At 32.0% G+C, this 21,271-nt stretch overlaps 1 protein-coding gene across 3 annotated transcripts; it reads right to left on the bottom strand.

The window, feature by feature from the left end:
* Window positions 1-223: 223 nt before the first annotated feature.
* Window positions 224-16,604, bottom strand: LOC130900490 (putative inorganic phosphate cotransporter). Of its 3 annotated transcripts, none has more exons than XM_057811140.1 (9): window positions 16,420-16,586; window positions 13,737-13,876; window positions 13,093-13,405; window positions 10,532-10,761; window positions 9,251-9,400; window positions 7,390-7,522; window positions 5,579-5,823; window positions 3,503-3,632; window positions 224-373 (listed from the first exon to the last, which is right to left on the bottom strand). In XM_057811140.1, exons 1-9 carry the CDS (start codon window positions 16,496-16,498, stop codon window positions 357-359), a joined length of 1,437 nt encoding a protein of 478 aa, XP_057667123.1. In that variant the 5' UTR covers window positions 16,499-16,586; the 3' UTR covers window positions 224-356. The 3 variants fall into 3 exon arrangements, with proteins under 3 accessions (XP_057667123.1, XP_057667120.1, XP_057667121.1); XM_057811138.1 differs by lacking the exon at window positions 224-373 and adding an exon at window positions 2,988-3,164; XM_057811137.1 differs by lacking the exon at window positions 224-373 and having other exon boundaries at window positions 2,449-3,632; window positions 16,420-16,604.
* Between the last annotated feature and the right edge of the window lie 4,667 nt (window positions 16,605-21,271).

Raw genomic sequence — 21,271 nt, 5'->3', positions numbered from 1 at the left:
AATCCATGTAAAACAGTCATGTCATTATTGATTAATTATTAGATGAAGCTGGAGTTTGGATTTTGGAGATATATCACTAATTAATTAATCGATCAAAATATGAGTAGCATTAGACTTGATGAAATATTTTTCTAAAAATAAATTCACATTCTCGTCATAGTCAAATCATTTTATACATATACCAGCAGTAATAACGAGGTATTTATTAAAAATAGAAATAAAGTACAAATAAAAACTGTTTATTATTTTTGACATAATTACAAAGTTTTTTAATTAAAACGCAATTCGTTAAGCCCCCGTTTCGGTAGAAATCGGGTCACTGTTTATTGAGTAGCATTTTGGTAGATGTTTTCTCATTACTGTTCGTCCATCTCTGAAACAGGAATTGTTTCTGCGTGTTAAATCTGGGCCTAATGAAACTGTTAATTGATTTTCCAACTGAACCATCGCAACAGTTTGTTGCATTAGCAGTTTGAGGCATAGCATTTTAATGCAAATGGTTGATACCTTCAGTCAATATGCACGCCCGTTTTGTAACCATAATTGAGCATAGCCATCAAAGTGGCATAATAAGAACCTGCATCACCTGATCACATTCCACGTAATCAATCAGGATATTATAACGAAAGTTACAGACCATGACCATGGCTGTCGTAGCTTTACCAGTAGAGCGTTTAAGCTAAAATTTCTTTTTCAGGAGTGATACAGGGTAATTCTTATGGATTCGAATAATACACGTGGCATTCAATGAAAACACAAGCTGTATGATACGAAGTATTGTCTACACATTGAAGAGAAAAACTTCTCCGCAATACGAAGTTTTGAAATTAAAATGCTGCAACATGTTTTCTGATTTTTTTATTTGGTTGCACTAAAACCACTGAAAGTTAATATTTAGTGGTAATTTGCTTTCAAGTTTATACAAACTGTAAGATACAAATTACACTTACGAGGTGTGAAAAAACGAATGAGAATGAATTTTTATACAAATAATTACTTAAGTCTCATATTCTCATGTATTGAGATAAGCAGTGACTGAACCTGATTGATAGGCTACAAATACGAACATTTTCGTAACATCGTGTTTGAATTTGTTTCAAGTTCACAAATAAACACACTAAATAATATAGTAACTCTAAATACTGAATATCGATATGAAAGTGGAACTGAGCCAGTTGAATATGAGAAATTCTTGGGGTGTTGACTCGTAAACAGATAAAATGGAGCGTTTGCGAAAGGATGTGCCAAGAAAAAGACTTAAAAATAGACCAACAGCTTTCTTTTTCATCATGACAATGCGCCCTTCCACAAGTTCCTTTTCATTCGTAAGTGAAAAGCGTTTTTGCTTATCTAAATCGTCTCATCTGATTCAGCACCATGCGATTATACGTGATTACCAAACGAGTCAAAATTTAATTTTCGTAAAATTTGACAAACATCGATAACGTCTTTATTTTGATTTGATTTAAAGGATACCGATATAAGTTACTTAAGTGCAATGTGCATTAAATCGAATGCGAATAACTTGAACTTCTCCTTTCACCTCATCAACCGTGGCAAACGTTTGTGACTGAAAAACTCTTTTCGGTAGCGGAATCATTCTTCTTAAGTCTAAACCGTATTGTGTATTGGTAATATTAATCTATTTTAATTCAAAAGATATTATCAGATGTCTGGCATTGTCGTACAACTAAACTTCAGACGTCAGAGACTAAGTCGCTCATTTTGTATTGCATGCCTAATTTTATTTACAATACTGCTATATGAAGTTGTACTTATTGTTGTGTATTGCTGTATAAACTCGATTAAAAAGACTGTTTATCCGAAAACACGGTTGCTATACTCTTGAGATCATCTGATTTCCCTGGACTTTCACTGGTGATGTTGACTCTATTCTATTGATTTATGACAAAAATCTAAGAAATGGTCATCATTCTTTATAAAGATCGAAAAAATCATTAGCAAAAGCAATTTTTTTTCCAGTGAGTCCGGGTGCACAATTTCCACTTTTTGGAAACAACTTTTTTGCAAATTTGTTCTATCCAGATTCGGAAATTCAATAATATAAGTGGTTGAAATTGTGAATCGACAGTTTTTACCAATCTTCATCCAAATAATCTATTACCACTGTTGGTTTTATAAATCTTGGTTCAGCATGAATATTTTCCTGCTCAAAAAAATTCACCTACTTACGCACTTGGTAACTCATCGCCATATCGCCCACACACATCGCTTATTTGTCTATGAATTTCCGCTGCCGCAACATTTTTTATGGCCATCATCGACTGTATTCCACAGCTACCGGGTTCATATATTATTTTAAAGAATTGGAAGTAACAATGTACTAAGCACATTGCAACAACACCAGTTCAAATGGCGTCAGGATTTGGCAGGCATCCACGTTTCAATATTTGCGCGACATAAGGTTAAGATAAAATAACCAAGATATTCTGAAGTCTGTGAAGTGCGTTTTTACTTGTACATAAATCAAAACGAAATACTAGCGATCGTCTAGTTTATTCGTTGAACAATAATTCTACATACATTTTTCTTGGTATACCCACTATCATAGTTTCAATCTATTACAAGTATCGAAACATAATTACCGAATATAAATCACGTTTGTGTTTCTTAAAGAACTGTGTCTGTGTGTTATGCTATGGTGTATTCTTTGATGTGAAAAGAAAAAATGTCGATCGATTAATGGAGCTAATAAAAATTATTGATTAAAAGTAATTTAGGCATTTTTCAACCTGCATACTTTTAACCTACCGAAATATATTTTAATTGATTGGATTGTGATGAACTAATTTGTTCCGCTAGATTATATGTTTTATTTTGATGTACACTACTTATTAGAAAGGGAAAAAATCATTATCAAAACAAGTATTTGATAAATATTATAAAATCATTTTCGATAAAAATGAAGTTAAATATATAATCTTTATATAGAATTCAATTTATCCAATTTAGAAAAAAAAATCACGTTTCTCTTATTCAGCTGTTTATTTGCAATTCCACCAATAAGTTGTATTTGTAGCTTTGCCAGTGTCTATAAACTTTTCTTTTAAACTTGTCCCAAAAAAATTATCACTAATCCTCCAAATTATTTTAAGCCGCACGCTTGTTGTGAGGAGAACAACCTCTTGTTGGAACCAAACCTCCTGAAAGTTAACAAGTTGTAGATAGAGAGATAGGAATAATTTGCTTTCGTTGAGATTGCAAATATTTATTTTCCGTTAAATTTGTCTTAGACCCCAAAAATTTCTGTTCAAACTTTGATTATTTGGGGATATGGAGCCCATGTTCAGGTGTTTACTTTCCCAAGACCAATATCTTACGGTAGACGGATTACGTTTACGATATAAAAAAACGTAAATTCATCCATATGTTTTGATGTTCCATCCCTTCAACATTACACTCAGGAAATATTTTCTATGTTGACTTGTATGCTGAATAGAAAGTATACTCTCAATAGATACAATAAGGTAAATTGACTTACCCCGGTATTTCTTGCTGCCTTCATTCCAGGGTTGAATGGATCCGGATGTAAATGAGCAATTGAATATGAAACTAACTATAGACATAGCCGCGGAAATGTAAAAAATCATTTTCCATTGATTAGGATCATTCTGAAATCAACAAGAAATACGTTTTTGTTTGTACTATGAAAATTTATAAGAAATAGCGTTCTCAATAATATACACTGTACCGCAAAATTAACGCGTATTTTGCAAAGTAGAAGAATGTATTTGAGAATAATATTTGGATACAAGCCAAAGACTTGAAAATGACCCCCACTCTTTAACTGTATTCACGAAAAGGTTGAAGTAGTGTTCATTTTTGTTATTCCGATTTTATTGTTGATTTCTAACGTCTAAATTGGTTCAAGTAGGACCCATGTGAGGCAATCTACCATCCCCAGTGCATCGAGAGTCTGGTACAAACCAAAGAAAACTTGGACCTGCACAAAAAGATTTTTAAAAGGTAGTAAATCTGATTGAGACAGATTTGGCAAAATAGACAGTATAATAGGAATACTGTCTTCTACATCTTGCTTCAACGTTAATCTCTTGATGAGTCATCGATCCATCTCTTGTTTGGGCTTTCTGCGATGCGTTGGTAATTTATTTCATGCGATTTCCACAAACTTAATTGATTGGATATCTGTCTTTTTTGACCTCAAATGATACACTTTCTTTGTTATGACTCCCTACACCAAATCCTTTTCCTATTTTTCCTCAATGTGTTTATTTCAAACGTTTCTGGAAGACTCCAAGTCTCCTGAAATTCTTCTGAAAGAAATGGATATTTTTCATTCTGTATCTGGTGCTGGAGATCAACATTCTATATATAATGAGGTTGATAATTTTCTACTTGACTTCAATAAGTTTCATTTCTACATAGAATTGTCTCTAGAAAGACAAAAATGGTGAATAATCTAACAAACGAAGATAATAAAATTTTAATTGATTGGTATAGGAAACCTATGAGTTCTGGTAGATATATCAATTATCATAAACATTACCTATATAATACATATGAGAGCCACTTTGACATCATACCGATATCACCTTGAAACGTCAATTTAAATATTTTTATCTCACCTATTCATACACCTTTACCATATCTAAAATTAGCTACTTTCCAACTTTCCGGAATCTTTAAGTAACGTAATAAAGATAGCGTACAGTCAAATCCTTGATATTCAATAAATTTTTACTAAAATAACCAACTAATAAATTAACAGTTTATGAAATATTGTTTAAATTGTACATTAGTTAGTCTAAGAAGTCTCTTATCAATCGGATAACCTGTCATAACAGAATTGCAAATTATATCACGATACTTGTTTCTAGCCACACACGTTTTTCATCAAGTACATTTTAAGAACTGACAACCTTCCTAAACTTTGACAATTGAGAACAACTACAAGAAACGCCTTTTTCTAGAAACAACATATTCAAAGTGATAATTGTATTAATAAATAAACTGATTTAAATAACTTACATATAACTAAGATTTTGAGAAAACAAATTCTATAAAAAAAATTCATTTACTCATAACGGCCTAACTTAATCACTTGTATAAAAATTTATCATTCATAATTTTACTAATAAAAATTCACACAACATAAACAAAATCCTAAACTAATTGATGTAAGTAATTTTTATATTGTTATAATTTCATATATATTTTCATATTGTACTTGACAATAATTTCAGTCCCAGAAAATGAAGTATGCGATATCTCGGAAATATATTAGAGATAGTAGACTTTGTGTTTGGTTTTCTAAGGGGGAAGACGGCAAAATTAAATACCAAGTCTACTATAGCTTAATTTGTCTCCTTATGTGAAGTAAGTCTCTTTTTTCTTTATTAATATTGAGTTTTCACCAGCTCCTATTTCACTAATTGTTTGTTTATTTTCAGAGAGTAAAGTTATATTAAATAAAGTGTCTCTTCCATGAATCGAATATAATATCACGCCATTAAGTAATTTGAATGAAATATTTCCTATCTTAGTCTTACAGAAACTATCGATTTGGTCTTCTTGATTTGTTTGTTAAGTAACTCACCTCATCTTTGACTAAAAGATGTATTACTAGCGGTCCAAGTGAAGCTACAGCAGCACCGGTTCCATTGCAAATTCCCATTAAAATACCAGCGAAATTAGGTGCCAAGTCGATTAGATTGACATTATAACCACTTCTTGTGGCACTTGCAAAAAGACCAATTGCGACCAATAGAGTAACAGCTTTATAAGCATCATCTGAATCACAAAAAGCAAGAGCGACCAAAGCTATCCCCGGGATGACCATACCTAAAAAAAATAGTTTCTTTATTTGTTAAACTTAAATTAGATATGAAGAAATATAATAATAGAATTCAACTAACATTAGTCATAAAATTGATGAAATTTGATCATATATTGAATTTAAAAAGTCAAAATATTGTTATTGAATAATGATAAATTGTTTTAAGTCTAGATAATATGATATAAAACTTAGCAAATTTATTAGAAGAATTAAAAAGAAGCATTTGATTATTTGGTTATCAAAATTGACTACAGTAACTTTGAATGTTAATATGGATGTCAATGGAATAAATTTATCATGTTATTGCGATATTATCTCTAATAAAAATATCTTCCAACTTCATCCATCATATCAGGCGTGACCGTTGTATTTGTTCTTTTGGGCCACTGGGTTTGGTTTTGTACACAATACTCTCCATTCTTATAAAAATAAGTCTAATGAGATAATATTAGGTAATCATGTTGACTATTCTATCGATTCTTGGCTCTCCATTTGGAAATAATATAATGTGGTGTGGTTGATCTTGCTGGAATAAATTCGAAGAATTTATACAATAGCGAGTAACTCATATTTGTGTTCCGAATCTACTTAACCAAAAATTTTAAAAATGTTTTTCATCTGATGATATATCTCAATAAAACTACTAATATCATGCAATTGTAAGGTGGCTTAAATTAATCTAATATTGCTACGTGACATTTCAACGAAGTCATTTTGTTGAGTTTGAGACAGAAAGTAATTGGAGAAAACCAGATAAGTGAATGTACGAATGTACTGGGGCATTTTACTATTAGAATATTTCCTCAACAACTACAGAAGTTTTTCCTAAAATTCAGCATTAAAACGTGTTAGCAAAGCAGGTATAGTTTTTCAATTTGCAAATAATCACTGCAAATTATACCTTTGGAAAAATAGTTTTTGCTTCCTTGGAAGCAAAAGATTTACTTGAGTTACATTTGAGACATCTGGCATTTATCTGAGTTTCTAAAGCGAGCGAGCTTTTAATCAGCATCAAACAATCGTGGCACTCACCTACAAAAATTTGAAAACCTCTTTGGTTGAGATATTTACTTCACTAGCTATAATACGAACTTGTTTTGACGATAGCTGAGTACAGGAATGTGGATTTTATCAACCCTTGATGTAGTTTTTACAGTATATGACGGTTCCGGACGTTTAGCGTCATCCGTTTTCATATGGCCTATTTTAAAAGCAGATAACCGCTTATAAATCATTATATAAGGAAAAACAATTTCAAGATATTTACGTCAATTATAATGTTTTGAATAACACCCGAAATTATTTTTTCTTCATAATTACCTAAGAACGTAAATAGTTTTATATTATGAGTATTGAAACTATCTTTCAGTTCATGTAAAGTGACATCTGAAATTTGACGGAAACGAACGAATATTAAACTCTGAAAATACAATTCACCGTGAAACTGGTCCTCAATTCTTGTTTCTACTGATTCTTCAATGTTTAATTTGAATTGGGTGAAAACACCTAGATTATCATGGTTTTGTATTTTTCTAAAATTATCTGTTTATCTAAAATTGAATTCTTATTACCAATGAAATTCATGATTTTTCTGGTTTTTCCAATGCTGCATATATTCTTCACAATGAGATAATCCGCTATAACGCTGTAACCTATGGCAGAAACAGCTTCAGCAATATAAGGAAGGGATGACAGGACACTATTCTGAAATCAAATAAAAATTACTGTGACAAGTTAGACTTGAAGAATCAATTTTATATATGTCTTTTAATAGAAAATAGATAAGTTTACTGATTTCATTCTTTTATGATATTATGTAAGCACAACTGAGAAATATGACAGCATTACGCCGTAATATACATTCAAAATAAAAGTCTTAGGAACAATAACTAGGACTTCTATTTTCCTTTCAGGATAGAACTCAAAAATACTGAGTGTCATATATAATATATTTGTGTTTCCCATGTGTGTACTATATACTAGAATATAACTCATAAAACATAAACAATGGGTCCCGCTATCATTGTTGATCCATTTTTAAACTTCATACCAAGACTATACATTTAATTTTACAAACACCCGTTCGTTTTTACTATATAAAGTTATTTGTTTGTTGTCCTATAATCTGTGATTAACATAACCTCATTATTTTATAGTGTTTCAATTACCATAATGTTTTCAGAAGCAACATTGCTGAATTTTACACTGAATTGCTGAATGGCTGAAGTTATCGTCTTCAGAGACTGCTTATCTTCAGTCTCTGAAGACGATAACTCGATTATCGAAACGCGCGTCAGACAGTGTAGTTGTAGGTGTTGGTGTAGTCGTAGTGTATGAGTATGAAAATCACAAACGGTTTTAAAAATTCAAACTTAATTTCTATTCATTTATGTTTTGTATAATATTTCTGTGATAATCAATATTTCGTGATGTATGAGGACGTTTCATTCAGTAACTGTATTTCTTATGCTGAGGTCAATCAAATATTAACTTCCAAAGGCTTTTATTAGAGGTCCAAACATGTGAAAATGAATTGCAATGAGTCTGACCTTTGAGGTAGATGATCATTTCCTCTGCTGCGTTTTAGCTGTTGTGTCTTTGTGGAGGAGCAACACCGCGCGAATGGTATAATTTCGTCTATTGCGTGGATACGGAAGCTTAACTTGATCCAAGAGGCAGCACTAGTAGAATAAGTTGATGGTTTGACGTCTGTGTAAAAAATCTATCAGTAGGACACTCCGCTAATTCTAAAGAACCGTGGCCAACATTCTCATAGAGAATCGCGTTTGTAGCTTTCACGTTTTTTTTTGTTTTCCATTCTACACTTACACGTTTTGTTTCGTGGATGTAATGATCATATCTCGTTACAGGTGACTATTTTATGCCAAAAAGCTTCCCTTGAGAATTGGAAGCGGTATTTTGATTGATTATCATTCAGCAACCTTGGAAACCAATATATTAAAACTTTTTTGATGATTGATTGGACACTTGTTCTTTCGAAATTTGAAACACTGTAAAGTGTCGATTCCATTAGATAAGCTCAATAATACGTGCAATGCTTTTATTAGTCACATTAGTGCGAAGACTAAAATTATGCGTTTTACTCGCAACACCTTGATGGTCTTGCAATTAAATTTTTTGCACAAAACATTCACTCTTGATAATGAAGGTAGCTTTCCCTAAATAGGAAAGCAGTCTGCGGATCTTCATACTTATGCGTCGTTTAACAGAGTTGGATTCACTTCTCTGACTCACTGCATTTAAGCACTAGACAAGCCGGCTGATCTGATTTCCCTACCTAGTATCTCCATCTAACAACTAATAATGATTAATTAGACACAAATTCCTTTTAAAGGAAGGAAGTAAAGGATCCTTTATATTTGATAGACCCTCTAGGAACTATAAACAATATGATTTTTGTTTTCCACCTACCGATTTTAAGTTAAACTTCATAACATGATTCATATAAATAGGTGTTTCTAGCAGTAATGTCCAATTGCTCCAACACCATCCTATTTGAGCCACCAATAATGCCCAAAAAGGCAAAGAAGTGAAGATGTCCAACCAAGGTACTGGAATATTCTGAAAATAGATATGAAAAGTGTGATATTGGTTATTATACTTATATAGTCTGATTAACTAAAACTATAACGTGAGTTCGGTCTAATAATGGAGGATTTATGGGAAAGCTAGACAACACTTGAGATAGAGAGAATAACGTATTTGCTAGAGAAAAAAGTTTTGTTCCAGGACGATAATGCGACTGGTGATCCATCCGATATGTTTTCAGAAAAATTACCCGAATTGCGATATGATTTATTATCCCATCCCGCTAATCACCTTATATGACTATCTTCAATTACTTTCTGCTTCCAAACTGGAAAAAATGGCTTATTCAACTGCAGTTTTAGACAGATGGAGAGATAAAGGCAAACTTGTATATCTAAGAACATACATAAAATTATTTTATTACGGTTCTTTCAAATCGTTCTCGTCAATCTTTGTCAATATGATCTGATAATTTTTTGAAAATTTAGATTTTAGCGTAAACTTATGCTTTAGAGTTGAATTAAAAAGATATAGGTACTTTTTGTGGGATGAGGCACAAAATTCGTGTTGTATACGCTACCATAGATGAACTAGTAGCAATAACAATTTTGGGAAAAATTATCATTTAAATCTGTTGTTACCAGGTACTTTCGCAAAATACCCGACACACCTAAGTGAATACGAAAATACGATTTAAAACAAAAAATAATATATCAATAAGAGAAACTTTTTGGCTTAGGAAGTTCAATTACATTTCAACTTATTTGTAGAAGAAACCGTTATGAATGTGAAATAATACTTATTTGAATTTCCTTATCAAGATATACAAAGTTGTAAGAGTACTTCAAGTATTGTACAATTACAATTACTGGTATTTAACTGAGTCGTTAAGAAATAGACCATTTCACGTATTTTTAACAATAAAACGAATAAAGTGAGAAATAACTAATTCACATGTTACTTCTTGTATGACTTTGGATCGACACCGATTTTTAGTAAATTTTGTTTGAAAGAGATATCCTAACGACCAGTAAGTGAGGCGTGAGATTTTAAACGAGACACAGTATATTGTAATTCTTACAATATAATAGTTGATCTATAGATAAAAACAAACTGTTAAGTTCGAGAAAAAAATGTGTAGTAACAAATAATTACACAAATTACCTTTGTTTCTTCATTGGAATTGGACGTTGTTAAATTTGAATTTATATAAACTCTCTCTTCCTCGGTAATAGTGCGGTGTTTGTTTGGTTCATCAGATCCAAAATATGTAAATGCGAGTCCAACAGTTAAACCAATTCCACTAAAAACATATACGGCCATTGGCCAACCGTAGGCGCCTGAAGCAATCCAACCTGTTAATAACATTGAACTTACTGTACCTATTGGAGCACCTGAAACAATATTATAAAGAGATTATTACTACACCAGCTTGATTCAGTTCAATAGGGATCATCATGATCAAAATGGATCTTGCTCATAAACTTGACGTTCCTTTCACCCTGACAGTTGGCAACAATGTTAACCTTCGACTTTGAAATAATCTTGAAGAAAGAAGACATAAATAAATAAAAGAATTATTATGGATACAAATAATAAAAGGTTATGATTACTTTGATTATTCACAGCAGAGTAAATGATAACAAGTTTATAAAACATGCTAACAACGATTCCCTAAGAAATCTTTGCCTCACTAGGAAGTTGTATAAATTATTTAATCAACAGCATTCCAACTATTACTGAGATATGTTATTAAAAAACGTATCTGAATGGAATCTTATAGAAAAAAAGATAGATATCAATAAAATAGCCGACATGTTTCTTGAAAGATTTGTTGCTTAAATCAATTCGGGATATGCAACACAATCTTTTTAAAATATCTTAAAATGCTTTTCAACAATTCCCTAGATACAAAGAAAATTCATATATCTAGTCTAGTGAATGAGATGACCACCTAAATTAATGATAGTATCCAGAAGAAAGACAAACACAAACTGATGCATCTCCTGATATATCCAGTTTCTGATAGCAAATTGTTTGACGGCGATATGTGGCCAGCTGTAGTTTTATTAAAATGGTCTGTTAAGCCCTACCTTCATCAAAAGTGGATCCTCTTGAGCCTATTAAGCTGAATCAAGTGATACATCCTGTAAGTACTGGTTCTGACCTTTCGCGTCCAAAAATAATAATCATCCCATCTGACAAACAAGTTTCAGCTGTATGCAAATCAAACGGCTTTTCGTATGATAAATCATTTCAGATCATAAAATATTCGCACAATGACACTAACTTTTTGCTCGACCCGATGACTCTTCCCACTGTCAGATTAACACAGGGGCCCTCTTGTGGAGGCAATCATAACATTATGTCCAGACTAAGAGAACCGGCTGTTTTATCGTCTCTCGAGCTATTCCTCGTATGTTTTAAAGGTTATACATATGTTAAGGTGTTTTTAGTATTCGAGGATCTACCCGTTGATCCCATAGCTTCAAGGGCTTTAAGAGGATGATGATCGATCCACCTTCAGAACTTACTTCACCTCGAAACAAAGTATTCACCAACAACAAATTAGAGAGAGAGAGAGAGAGAGAGAGAGAGAGAGAGAGAGAGAGAGAGAGAGAGAGAGAGAGAGAGTAATAGCCGTTACTTTACCGAAGATTTTTCTAGGAGAACTTTTCAGATAATAGGACATATCTAGGGGAACTAGAATTTACTTTAAAGGACTGTAAATTGAGAATTGTTCTAATTAATATTCAGTCTATACGCAACAAAACGGACGAGATGGAGTTTGAATAAATTCGGGTTTCCACAGATAGTTGCTATTACTGAACACTGGCTACATGAAAATGAGCCAGTTTTCATTGAATCATATACAGTTATTAGTAGATATGAAAGAGGTAATTCAGATCACACCCTACCGGCGAGGACTTTTCGGCAGTATTAAATTATTATTTTTTACTAGTAGAAAATACTTTTGAGTTTTTCATAATTCACAACAAAACTATCGATTTATATATAATTTGTATTTATAGGTCTTATTCATTCTTTTTCGAGAACTTTCTAAATTTACTCGCCGCTCTGCCAACTAAGAGCAAAAAGTCTATGCGGTTATTTTAACATGAACTTTATTAATTATTGTTATTCGAAAGTCTCTGGCAAATATTTCTGAGTCATTTCAATTAAACATGCACGTGGATTTACCAAATCGAATTACTAAAACAACTTCCTCAATTCTAGATTACATAGTTTCCAACTTTGGACCCCATGATGTGAATCACTTATTGATTAATTCAGGTCTGACCATAAAGCAGTTTTTGCTGAATTTCCAAAACAGTCAGTTCATGAAGATTTTCTCCAAACAAAACTTAACCAAATTATTACAACAATCGAATCTCTAGAGCTGAAACTTGACAGAAACTGGGTCTGTTATCAATGATTTGAGAAACAAAACGTGTTCATCAAACATTATTGACCTGTGACACTGTGACTTATATACGAATATGCACTTGGGTGGAGACAAAGAAACATATTTTTCATATATTTCATTCAGCTACATTGGTGAGCTACACCAAGTTGTCCTAATAGTTCCATAAATTTTAAGTTTCTGAAAAAATTAAAATTGAATCCAGTTTGACAAAATTACATTAAATCAAATTAGATTTGTTGTCTAATACGAAATGACTAAACTACATTGAAAAAATTCTATCGAATTTAAAAATCCTCACCCACGTATGGCAGTGTTCCCAATCTACTTCTTTCGCCAACAGGTACCCATTTACTTAAGAAAGCATGTATTGAGGGGTAAAAACAACCTTGAGATATTCCTTGAAGCAATCTTAATCCCATTACTCCTTTAGATCCTAATATGGCAGCGGTTACTGGAATAAGAAGTCCTAAAGAGGAACTTATTATAACAGATCCCGCCAGAAACCATTTAGCACCAAAATTAGTGGCCAAATAACCTGCAACTATTTGAGGAATCATATAACCCCATACAAAAGATGTGACAACTAAGCTTTTATCTGTCCAGTTATAAACCTGAAAATGAAATGAAAAATATTTTGAACATTTTTAGTAAGTAATATTGATAATAGACGTTTCTTAATCAACTTCCAGAAAGTGTAGGAAGAGCTTTACTGGAAGATATTTTAATGGTAGAAGTTATTATATAAATCTTTACAATACAATAGGTGGAGTTCGATTTATTTGTGCAGGCATGTATGACCTAATTTCATTTTGAAATGGAGTTTCAATGAATGAAAATTGAGTGTTATGTTGTTGAATAGAGTTTTAGCAAAACATTTCAAATTGATACTCTTACTCACATTCATTGAACTAGTGATTGTATGATAATTTTGATTTCACTTACCGGAATCTCCTTATTTCGATTTGATGTAGGATCAGTCATAGCAACTATTATTACTGACATACTTATTCTGATTACATAAGTCATGACAGATAAGAGAAATATGAGTATAATTTGAACATGCCTTGTTCCAAATGTTGTGCCTGAAATAGGAATTATTATTAATTAGGAGAGTACTAGAAAGCGACCTGGTTATTCAAATTATCCCTATACCAGTTGGGTCTTGAACTGTACTTTACCATAATAATTTATCTCAATTGTGTTCCATAATTTTTGAGAGTCAATAATAGCTGAAAACGGAAGATTTATTTCATCCGATACTCAACTTTTCAGCTGATTTAAATGTCATGTATAGTAATCGAGAGTAGTTTCTATGACACGAGGAATCAATCCTGTTAGACCTCCTTAAGTATAAGTCACATTGAAAAAAGTTAATACGATGCTTTTTTATAAATGCAGAATGTTGACATTTTGGTATATGGTAGAAAATAGAGAAATCCGTTAATAATGGTAATCATTCGCGTGCTGATAATAACTCATTTTTCGTGAATGGAATACTATAATTTATTCACGACAACTAATAATTTTTGTTGAATGTTTTTTGTTGTAAAATTTTGATATATTACGAGGATTTTGATATAGACAAATGAAAACAAATATACATAATTGGAAATGGCTTTATTGTTTTTCAAAGTACTCTCTATTAAGATCAATACACTATTGCATGCATATGAACCAATTCCGAATCAAGTACCTCCAAAACATGTCATTTTAATCCATCAACTGCTTCTTCAAGTGTATAAAAACGTTGACTTCGCTGTACTGTTGATCTGGAATAAGATTAAATCATTGGGCGCCAAACAAGGAATGTATAGCGGATGACATATCAATTGGATGTTTTGACGGTTCAAAAACGTTTTTGTTTAAACTGATGTGTTAGAGCTCGCCAAGACGTGGTGGAGAATGATTTGTTTTCTGCGATCGGTCTCCCTGATTTTTTTAACACTTCTGTCCAACAAATGTACCGTTCTATGCTCTAATGTAGCGGTGGCGATATGTTCAGTTATTCCACAAAAACAGGCGGCCATTTTCTTCGAAGTGCTTCGTGCCAGAACAACTTTTTTTGATTTGGTTAGGTCTTGAAAGACCCACATAGCTGACTGTTATTTAGTTTCAGATTTATATGTATAGATCCATGATTCGTCGCCTGTTATGATTTATAAACGTCTGTTGGAACACCAAGATTTAATTTTTCCAGTATTTTATGCAACAATCGATACGTGCTCATTTTATGCGATTATCAGTTCAACAGCCAAATGTTCATGCGACACTGAATGTATGCGAGTGGAACTAATGCCTAAGTATGCCTCAATTTCGCTATGCGTCACATGATGATCCTGCAATATCAGTTTACGCACAGCATCGATGTTAACTGGTTCAGAGCCGATTTTGGAAGACCTTCACAAAACTGATTCTGTAGCGAAGTGTGACCATGATTGTTTCGGAAAATCAGCGAAAGACGGTAGCTTGAGATTTTATTCCCTTTGTTGACCACGATGCATGTTTCAAGTATCTGTAAACAACTCAAACAGCACACGTATGACAACTCAAAACTTAAGTATTAAGTAGCAATCGTCGGTCATATTAGAAACACCATTACTTTATTCTAACAAATATTTTATATAATGTAGTAAAATTCATTTATATACAGAAAATTATTATCAACGTATATGAAGTCTCATATTAATTAACACAAAAATCTATGTAGGTTAACATTACAAATATGACGTATCTAATCTTACAAGATGATGGTATTTATTTATAGTTATTTTGCCAGCTCAAAAAATATTCATAGGCAATATTATATACTTTCCTTGCCTTTTCCGGCAATCAATTCATTGAGGCAACTTCAGCAGCTTCTCTAATTTCTAATAGTGTTGAACAAAAGTCATTTTGCTTTTCTATGCCCATTTTTAGTTGATTGTTTTATACAGCTCCACAAAATATCAAGAAATCTACGCACACGAGCAATAATGTTGACATGTATGAATGAAATTTATTTTGTTTCAAAAGTTACTTACATTTATAAATTGTTTAGAAAACAATTGTGTATTAACTGCAGTTCTCTGGTTCGAATCAAGTTTAGGAATATTCACTCTTCTAATTTTTTTTTATATGTACAAATCTTAATTGCAAACATTTTCTGGTTCACATGAAAAAACTTCAAAAACTGATTTTTTATAGCAAAACAGTAAAATATTATAGCTAAATCAAGGAAACATCCGACAACAATTATTAATGGATTCATTAATCATTACCGTGATAATGGGAATTATTCAGTTCCAGCAAACAGATGTATTATGAAACAGTCGTAGATAAGCTTATTTTATGGAAATCTATTAAATATGTGATAAAAAACATAAAAAATGTTGTGAAAATATATTTTGTATTTCTGATTAGTTTCTTTCTTCTAAAATGTACTCTTCAAGTCAACTATTTGGACGGAATACGAAATATATAGACAATTTTTAGGTGTTCCTTAACAATGCTTTGATGTAGAAATTATTTTTTGATGACTACTTTGAAGAACTTTTCGATATATGGTAGCCGATATATGGTACTCATATGAATTGTTTAAATACGGTTATTGAGCAAAAATCTCTATATATATTGATTGAGTACTCACTATTTATAACCGGTGTTTTGATTAATTTTAAAAGTTCCTCTTTGTTAATAACGGATGATTTTCTTCGCGCTTCGATCATCTTGTTAGCAAAATTATACTAATTAAATTTTGCGCAATTTTGCGCGGATTTGATTTGACAATAAAATAAAATTCGTTTATCATTTAACAGTCGAAAAATTTCCTATATTTAATTTAGATTATAATCAATTTTATAGAAAATTTGTATTTACAAAGGAATTTGATAAATCGTGCATGTTTGTAAGTCGTCATTAATTTCATTACATGAACCTGTTTACAATAAAATATGAGAAGTGAATAACAGCTTAAAAGTAAATCTTCTTAGTCTGGGAAGTGAGTTCGAAAAATGTACATCACTATGATTTCAGATCATGGCAATGAGATCAATAACTATTAGTTTGAACTGAATGCTTTCAGATAGCCTTAATGGTTTTCTGTATTAAAAATAATAAGAGAGAGAAAGTGATTTAAAAGTAATGTTTTTAAGTTTTTATGATAGTTATAGGAACTCAGAGATATAATATTAGTACACAATGATTCTTTTAAAACTAAATAGATTTGATTTAGTAACGTTAGTAACCTAACCTAACCTGACCTAAAATTTCCCTCTCAGTCATTAACACCTCTTGCAGTTATTGAAGGTTAGGTGGTATCAAATCAGTAGATATTGTCACCCAAGCTAAATACGGTTTAAGTTCTGGCTGTTTGCAACTAAAATGTTTAAATCTTGAAGGTTCTGGTGTACTATTCTAACGTCATGGGAACGCGTGTTATCATGCATTAACACACTCATAATAGTACCGATTCTGTGTGAGCTATAGATATTCCACCTCACAACATGACAGACCCTTTTCCAAAATTTTGTCTTATATTGCAAGGAAAATACCCTCACTATCTCTTCTATAAACAGGTATTCTCGGGACTCTTTCTTTTGAACTCTCAGGACTTTTGAAGAACAGGCCACTTTAGAACCACACATTTTAAAAAACAATTATGATGCGATCTGTAGAAGCCGAGATAATAAAAGTCTTGGAACTTGGAACGTAAAGCGGAATTAAGCAATTGACAAATGCAAATGACATTCGAACTCAGAACTAATTCATTCAACCAATACGAATTACGATCAAGTCAAACGAACGCAACTCGAAACTAATAAAATTCATCTATGTGAATTACGCTTAAGTCAAACAAGCGTAATTCGGAGCTAATGCAATTGACATATGCGTATGTGAATTACGTTTATTCCAAATGAACGTAACTCGGAACTTAGACTGAAATCAATACTATTAGTATTTCATTCCATTGTCATTTTTAAATATTACAAAGAAAGTAAATGTGTTAACGAATAATTTTGTTAGCTAAAAAATGAGAAGAAAATATTTTTTTAAACAGTTTATTGAATTTTGACTACACAAGTGAATGATCGGTTAGGTTTTTGATACTGTAAATTAATTCATCTTTATTGCACCACTGGCTATGCATGTAGGACTAAGCAACTACATTACTGCAGAGGCAATTGCGACTGGAAAGTTTGTCTATTCTTATCAAACCGTTTATTCTCAACATTTTATTTTAATGGTTTGAGCTATTGTTACGAAGTCGTTAGTGTAGTGAACAACGTGAGGAATAGAGAGAATTCTCCGACATCCTGGAAGCACAACCATGATGGTAAAAAATAGATATTCCAACAAGATAACGCACAGATTCATGTGAAAGGATTCACTGGATCCATTGGAAAATAGAGGTAATGACCTATTGGAGCGCTTTTCTCCGAGAAAAATCTATTAGGAATTGTGCTTTATCGAATTCACGCTGGAAATGCTCAATGTCAGAACCAGACTTGTTATTTAATTTGGTTGGTTGCATGTTTTCAAAAGTTAATTAGACAATTTGCAATATTTACTTTTAAACGTTTATGTTTGTATATTTCTCTATTTCAATTTTAATTACATTAAATAATGAAATATCTCCCATCTTCTAACAAAATATTTTTGGAAACATCCGTTCCCCAACCCATGTGATGTTTGTCATGTATATTTATATTGATTCCCGTTATATTTTTATTGAAGGTAACGGTCGTTGAGGTGTGAAACAAAAATAAAAAATCCACTCACTCTTTCATCATGTAAACTGAAAGATTATAAAACAACGAATTTGCATTTTCATTGAGTACGATTTATGAACCTAATAGCATGGTAAAAGATCATAACTCTACAGTAATTAATCAAAATAAAACCATGAAACAGGCTATTTACATACTGCACATATTTCATTCTAGTGTGAAATGACATTGGACTCGGTACGGATCGTTAATGGAGGTTCTATATTGAAGTTAAGCTTTTAAAAACAGAAACTCAGCAAATAAGAACGGAATTGGAAATTCTGTTTCATAATACAATGAAATAATTTACTCCATCAATGACATGATATCATAAATGGTAATTAGATTGAAAAGAATAATTTTCTTCTGTGTTACGTAACTTGATCAGCTTTCTCATTTGATTTTCTAAAGCAAAGAGTCACGACTTTAAACATGTTGCATTCTTCTTTTTTCAATTTGACATTTTTTCATTGACTTTTACAGAGAATCACTTACTATTTTCCTAGTGTAAAATTAAACCGGGATCACATAAAAATAGTTACTATCAATGTGGTGTAATGTTATGACCTTAAAAAGAAATACTCTGTATTTTCAAGCAAAGTGCTGCTCTATAAGGGCTCATTTTCGGTGCCTTAGATTGGGAAGTGGAAATCTCGTTTTATGGCGAGAGTGTGAGAATGATATTTCTCTGCAGCACAGTAGAAATGAACGCTGGAACTTGCAGTTTCCGAGGGAAGTCGTACAGGACTTGGCGCGGTATGTTGAAAAATGATGAAATCAATATCTTGGTGGCATTCGACGACACTAGACAATACTCTACATCACACCAAAATTGATCAGAGTGCACGTTAATGCGTAGGTCTTCGACCCTCTTCCTTCTGCACCTGAAACTACAATCTTCACAAAAAATAGTACAGATACACTCATTCTACTATTCTCGTCCGTATGATACGGAACGGTGCGAGACAGAAATTAATTAATTATTAATTTATCTTTAATAGAAAACAGGCATCTGTGACAATAATTAACTTACAGTTGTTTAAGTAATTAAAAATTTGCAAAAAACATCACTTGACCCAAAAAATTATGTTTGAATGTCTGCTTGTATGTGTGTGAAGAAGTATGTATACTCAATAACTTTCAAATGGTTTTAGATATGGCTCTCAAATTTAGTACTTATAAACCTGTAAAACGAGCGGCTCGTCTCTTGACAAACAAATGGGGGAAGGGTGAAAATATTTGAAAAAGCGTTTTATTAATTAAAAACTAAAATTTGTTATTTGTATATAGGGAAAATATAATTTTCTGTTTTTCAATTCTTATATTAAATTCGTCTTCTCCACTCTTAGGATGTTGAAGGGAGAGGGGAGTTTTAAAAAAATCGTATTGTACATAACTTTGAAGGTTTTTGGAGTTAGCGTACTTATGTTTGTTAATAATGACCTATATGCTTGTCTTAAGCAACCCCTCCCCCCTACGAACAGATATTGGGAAAGTCAACAAATTCATTTTTATTATCAATTTATTGTGAACTGCTCATAGAATTTGTTACAAAAAAGTATCTGCCATTTAACTTCTATGAATATCATGTTACCGAATACCTATTTGCATATTTCAATCCTTAAGTGGCTCTACCTTATATAATTATACATAAAAATTAGTTAAAATTATATAATTAATACCGATCTAGATTTCCTGTAAGTGAAATTAGATACCTAGTAAAAAAAACTCAGCAAACGCAACTTAACAGTGTTTTTGACGTTGTAAACAGGCCGTCAGATGACTATACCAAAATTAGATGTGCCTAAAGATGACATTCAACTTTCGAGTCGCTAACATGAATTTTAAATGTAAAAAATCTTCAACTATGTTTTGCGATGACATCGAAAATCTAAATAATTGTCAAATATCAGATAAAGAATGGGTTCTGATCAGTTAATCTTGTCAGTATCTGATAGCTTCAAAACACTTTCTTCAATACTCAAAGGAGAATAATAATTGCAATGAACTTACTTTTAGACACACTAGAAATATGGGCTATAAAGTTGTCGGAGACGCTACCGATAAGTAAATAATTAACTGCACTCAAGCTGCGAGAGATAAAATACTGAAACAGTAGAACAGAACTAATAGTTTATTGTATAATTCTTATTATGCATCTTCGACATAAAGTCATTTTATTATTTAAAGAAATATTCGAAGTACTTAAGTAAATCTCAGAATTATCCATAGAATCCAATACCAGAGCTAGCCCCAGCACTAAGTCTTGAAGAAGAAGATAATGAAGTTTATTTAGATATTATTTACCTATGAAGTGGAGACAAATCCAAGAATATAGAAATGTGAAAGGTCCCCGACACTGCCACACGACCAGCGGATTATAAATTACCTCAATTAGGCCCATTATTAGGACAAAAACCTTTCGACATAATTCACATTGACTTGTTCCATTGTAACAAAAATTATTATCTAACGATTGTAGATTCATTTAGCAAATATGCTCAATGCTATAAAATCTCTGATAAAACTTCCGTATCAATCCTTAGCAAGCTAAGACATTATTTTTCTCACCACAATTACTCATCTCACTCAATAACTCATCTTCTAATTCCCCTATTGAACAATTCCATTCCACCCTTATAGAAAAACTTAGAACAATACGAGACCAAAATCCAGATGATCCCTTAGATGATACTTTCACACATGCAATTCTAATTTATAATCAATCAATCC

Source organism: Diorhabda carinulata, chromosome X, assembly GCF_026250575.1.
Source record: "Diorhabda carinulata isolate Delta chromosome X, icDioCari1.1, whole genome shotgun sequence".
Classification (NCBI taxonomy): Eukaryota; Metazoa; Arthropoda; class Insecta; order Coleoptera; family Chrysomelidae; genus Diorhabda; species Diorhabda carinulata.
This window is presented reverse-complemented; position numbering and strand designations above follow the sequence as displayed.

Coding starts and splice junctions, on each gene's coding strand:
- LOC130900490 (XM_057811137.1), bottom strand. CDS start 16,498: ATGATCGAAGCGCGAAGAAAATCATCCGTTATTAACAAAGAGGAACTT. Junction 10,762..13,092: donor GGGAACACTGCCATACGTGG/GTGAGGATTTTT, acceptor ATATTGTTTCAG/GTGCTCCAATAGGTACAGTA. Junction 9,401..10,531: donor ATTCCAATGAAGAAACAAAG/GTAATTTGTGTA, acceptor ATCTATTTTCAG/AATATTCCAGTACCTTGGTT.